This window comes from Phoca vitulina, unplaced genomic scaffold (genome assembly GCF_004348235.1).
Source record: "Phoca vitulina isolate PV1807 unplaced genomic scaffold, GSC_HSeal_1.0 scaffold16, whole genome shotgun sequence".
NCBI lineage: Eukaryota > Metazoa > Chordata > Mammalia > Carnivora > Phocidae > Phoca > Phoca vitulina.
The window spans coordinates 27,121,483-27,127,300 of NW_022589719.1; the positions used below are offsets into that span (position 1 = coordinate 27,121,483).

Sequence of the window (5,818 nt, forward strand, 5' to 3'; positions counted from 1 at the left end):
TCCATTTACAATTTCATCAAAAGAACAAAATACCTAGGAATAAATTTAACCAAGGAGGTAAAAGATCTATTCACTAAAAACCATGAGACATAAATGAAAGAAATTGAAGAAGATACAAATAAATGGAAAGATACTCCATGCTCATGGATTAGAATAATATTGTAAAATGTCCATAGTACCCAAAGAGATCTACAGATTCAATGTAATCCCTATCAAAATTCCAAAGGCACTTTCCACTGAAATAGAAAAAAAAATCCTAAAATTTATGTGGCACCACAAAAGACTCCTAGTAGCCAATGCAATCATGAGAAAGTAGAACAAAGCTGGAGGCATCACGATTATGATTTCAAACTATACTACAAAGCTATAGTAATCAAAATGGCACATAACATATAAAACAAACATATAGACCAATAGAACAAAACTGAGAGCTCAGAAATAAAACCACGCATATATAATCAATTAATTTACAACAAAGGAGGCAAGAATATACAACGAGGAAACAATAGTGTCTTTAATACATGGTGTTAGGGAAACTGCATAACCACATGCATAATAATGATGAAATTAAATCCCTATCTTACATCACTCACAAAAATTACCTTGAAATGGATGAAAGATTTTTTTTAAAGATTTTATTTATTTATTTGACAAAGAGAGACACAGCGAGAGAGGGAACACAAGCAGGGGGAGTGGGAGAGGGAGAAGCAGGCTTCCTGCTGAGCAGGGAGCCTGATGTGGGGCTCAATCCCAGGACCCTGGGATCATGACTTGAGCCGAAGGCAGACGCTTAATGACTGAGCCACCCAGGCGCCCTGAAATGGATGAAAGATTTAAGTATAAGACCTGAAACCATAAAATTCCTAGAAGAAAAATGTGAGTAAACTCCTTAACATTGGTCTTAGCAATGATTATTTTGGATAGGACACCAAAAGCACAAGCAACAAAAGCAAAAATGAATAAATGGGACTACATCAAACTAAAAAACTTCTTCATAGCAAAAGAAACAATTAACAAATGAAGAAAACAACACATAGAATGGGAAAAAAGTATTTGCAAATAATATAGGGCTAATATCTAAAATATATAAAGAATTCATACAACTCAACAGCAAAAAAACCAATCTGATTTAAAAATGGCAGAGGAACTGAAGATATTGTTCCAAACAAGACACACAGATGGCCAACAAGTACATGAAAAGTGCTCAACATCACTAAACATCAGAGAAGTGCTAATTAAAACCACAATGAGACATCACTCGACACCTGTCAGGATGGCTATCATCAAAAAGACAAGAGATAAGTGTTGGCAAGGATGTGAAGAAAAGGAAACCCTTATGCACTGTCAGTGGAAATATAAACTGGATCAACCGCTATTGAAAACAGAATAGAGATTCCTCAAAAAATTAAAAATAGAACTACCATACGATCCAGCAATCCCATCTCTGGGTACATATCCAAAGGAAATAAAATCAAGATCTCAAAGAAGTATCAGCACTCCCATGTTTATTGCAGCATTGTTTACAATATCCAACACAGGAAAACAATCTAAGTGTCCATCGGATAAATGGATAAATATGTGTATATACGAATACACACACACACACACACACACACACACACACACGCTGGAATATTTTCAGCCATAGAAAAGAAGGGAATCTTGCCATTTGTGATAACATGGATGGGTCTCGAGGGCATTAAGCTAAGTGAAATAAGTCAGACAGAGAAAGAAATACTGTATGATCTCATTTATATGTGGAATCTGAACTCATGGAAATAGAGTAAAGTGGTGGTTTCCAGGTACTGAGGAGTGGGAGAAATGGGGAGATGTTAGTTAAAGGATACAAACTACCATTTATAGGATGAAAAACCTTTGGGAACCTAATGTACAGCATGGTGATTATAGTTAACAATACTATATACTTGAAAGTTGCTAAGACAGTAGATTTTAAGTGATCTCACCACAAAAAAAGAATTAGTAATTATGTAAGGTAATGGAGCTGTTAACTAACACCACAATAATAATCATTTTGCAATATATAAATGTAACAAGTCAATACATCATATACCTTAAACATACACAATATCATTGTGTATGTTTAAGGCTGGATCAGCCTTAACTGATGTTATTATATCTCAATAAAGCAGTGGGTGGGGGGGAATTACCTATCTCAAATATACAACCTGTCTCATACAGTTTTCATCTTTGTAGATCAGTTTAATATAATAAAACAAAAACAAAATGGAAAAGCAGGTAAATCCAAACCCGTCATCCTTGTAGAAACAGAAGATATAAAGTCAAGCCATTCAATAAATTGAGTTAATCCTAAGTAACTACTGTAGTTGTTAGCTTTACTAACATACTCATCTAGCCATATCGAAATTGAAAGATACCACACGTGCAGAGTATAGGAAAACAGGAAAAATGTGCATTCCCCAAACACCATCTAAGTCATGTTTCCCCACATGTGGAGACTTACAGTAACATCATGAGACTATAATCATCCTGTGTATAATTAGAAATTGAACTGGCAGCAAAGGATTTTAGGTCCAGTTCTCTTGTAGTTTTCTGGCAATCTAATTGAAACCTATATATAGTGTCCTCTGAGACTTGCAAGCCATGAAAATTGGACCCTTGTAATCTCTTGGGCACAGCATTTGGCATGTTTTAACAGTGTTCCGACTGAGCTGTGGATAAGGGGATAGATTTCCACTACTGCTTCTAAATAATTTGGACACTAATCAAAATGTGTCCATCTGTGTGTGTGTACACATGTGCATATCTTGGTAACTTTTTAATAACTCCCATTGAACCTTCATCACCACCAGCAGAATCAGGCACCTGACTTCCACATCCTTGTCCAATAATATTCCCTTTGCAATTCTTATATTAGGCCTGAGGTTGAGGGATTTGTATATAAGACAGGGATACAGTAGAAGTTCTTGAAGATGTGATGCTTTGAATCTGCCCATTTTCTCTTGAAAGGAGAGCAAAGGTACTAAGATTTAGTCTTCCAAAAGGCTTTCCTTCAGAAACAAAATTTTCAAGAATTAATGTCTCCAAGTGTAATATTCTGCACTGTACCTAAGAGTGTACAATTTTTAGTTGGAATTTCAGGATCAAAGGAATTCAGTCAAGACATTAAACTTCTAGCTAAGGTTAACATTATGCATAGTGAAACTGACATGTTGTCATTTTGATTATATATAAATAGTCTGACTTTGATATTTTCCAGGTGTATCAAGCACTTCAGAGCCAAAATGATCTTCCCAGCGACAGAAACAACAAAGGTGGGTGTTAACTACCAGGAAGAGGGATGCTGTGTTAAAAGGGATTCCAGAAACGTGGTCCGTTTCAGTGTGAGGGAAGACATCATATATTTGTTGTGATCCTTTGAGTTGCTTATCAGTGAAGCCACCTCAGACTAGGTCGATGTAAATGGGGTTTCCAGAGCCCCGTTTTGCCAAATCCCTGTCTTCGGACAGACTTTATCAAACATTCTTGTTATATGAAATTAGACCCTCCAAATGAGATTGAAGGGGGAAAAAAGAAACCTCTATTTCTTCCATCCTATTTCCATCTCTTCCTTCCCTTCAGCCAAACGTAGACTCATAATATATTCCATATGGAAAACAAGAATAACATTAATATTTACTAAAGGATAGTGGCGCACATTAAATGTATCAACATTTTATAACTCTTCACACATAGTAAGCACTCACAAAGTAGTAGCTTTTGTTGCTCCTGGAAATCACAATATCTATACCATATCTCTTCTCCCACCTAAATCTACCTTCACTTTTCTCATGACACATTTAACATTTTATCATGCATTTTGTTCATCAACTTACACAAATCACCCACTTTTGTTAACACTTGGACAATGTGGTCCAACTTATTCTTATACCTATGAAGACTGCAATAAATATTCACTTGCTAAGTACAAGGTGGAACAAATAAAAATTTATAAAAATAAGTAAGAATTACCCATAACAGTGTATGAAAAAAAAGGCATTATTCTAATGATACTAACGTCTCTCCTTGCTGTGTGATCTCTCTTTCTCTTAGCTCTGATCCAAAAAAGAGACAGAAGAGTGTGATGGATACAGAATAGTTCACTTCTCAAAATTAGGTCATTATCCTTATTCTCTCCCCCACACTCAGGCAAGGACCACATCAGTTATAGAAGATGAAGAAGTTCTAGAAAATTGCTATACAACACTGTGCACCTAAAAATTTGTTAAGGGGGTAGCTCTCATGTTGAATTGTTTTTACCACAATAAAAAAATTTAATGTCAATTAAATTGAGATTTAGATTTATACACTGTCTCAATCTGTTCTCCAATAGCAATTTTTGAATATTTTAAAATGATTATCAAGCAAATAATCTGATTAGTATAAAGTAATAATCACAGTAACAAGTTACCTACATGGAATAATAGGCTGAAGATTTAAGAAATTTTACATAAAGCAGTCAAGAGCAAGGAAACTGACTCATGCCACAGCAACATTGCAATAAGAAACAGAACAACATTATTTTCTAGCAAGATAAGACCCTCTTGAAGTCAATGGAATATTTGCTAATATGAACATTAAGCTTGTAGACTCTAAGTCTACAATGGCTGGAAATATGCTTATTCTTTCCAAAATGAGTTTTATAGGAAGAGAATTATTGAATGACTTTGCGTGTGATAATTTTATTTGATCACAAAACTGATTTCAATCTTAAAATTTGGACAGCCCAACAAATTGCAAACACTACAGCCATATGGGCAAGATTCTGAATTGCAGTCTTAGTGCTTAGGAGGAAAATGAAATCAATAGCCAAGTATTTTCATGTGAAGTAGCTTGAAACAAAAGAGAAAAACAAAATGACTCAATGGAGCTGAAAAACTACACCAGGGTGAAAGAATTTACTTTCCTTGGCCTAACCCAGAATCAAGGACTGAGCTTGGTCTTATTTTTCTTCCTGCTTCTTGTGTACTTGACAACTCTCCTGGGAAACCTCCTCATCATGGTCACTGTGACCTATGAGCCTCGCCTTCATACCCCTATGTACTTCCTGCTCCGTAATTTATCTGTTGCCGACATCTGCTTTTCCTCCATCACAGCTCCCAAGGTTCTGGTGGACCTTCTGTCACAGAGAAAGACCATCTCCTTCAACGGCTGCTTCACCCAGATGTTTTTCTTCCACCTTGTTGGAGGGGTAGACGTATTTTCTTTGTCAGTGATGGCACTGGATCGATATGTGGCCATTTCCAGGCCCCTGCACTATGTGACCATTATGAGTAGAGGCCGTTGCATTGGGTTAATAGTGGCTTCCTGGGTGGGGGGCTTTACCCACTCCATCATACAGATTTCCCTGTTGTTGCCCCTCCCCTTCTGTGGACCCAATGTTCTTGACACTTTCTACTGCGATGTCCCCCAGGTCCTCAGGCTCGCCTGTACAGACATTTTTATGCTTGAGCTGCTGATGATTTCCAATAATGGACTGCTCACCACACTGTGGTTTTTCTTCCTCCTGGTGTCATATATGGTCATATTATTAGTAGTAAGGTCTCAGGCAGGGGAGGGCAGGAGGAAAGCCATCTCCACGTGCACCTCCCACATCACTGTGGTGACCCTGCACTTTGTGCCCTGCATCTATGTCTATGCCCGGCCCTTCACTGCCCTCCCCACAGATAAAGCCATTTCTGTCACCTTCACTGTCATCTCTCCTCTGCTGAACCCCTTGATCTACACTCTGAGGAACCAAGAGATGAAGTCAGCCATGAGGAGATTGAAGAGAAGACTCATACCTTCTGACACGGAATAG

The 5,818-nt window shown here is 37.3% G+C and overlaps 1 protein-coding gene across 1 annotated transcript; it reads left to right on the plus strand.

Moving 5' to 3' along the window:
* Positions 1-4,882: 4,882 nt before the first annotated feature.
* On the plus strand, positions 4,883-5,818 carry LOC116638845 (olfactory receptor 4D10). Its single transcript, XM_032414988.1, has one exon. It carries the CDS (start codon positions 4,883-4,885, stop codon positions 5,816-5,818), a length of 936 nt encoding a protein of 311 aa, XP_032270879.1.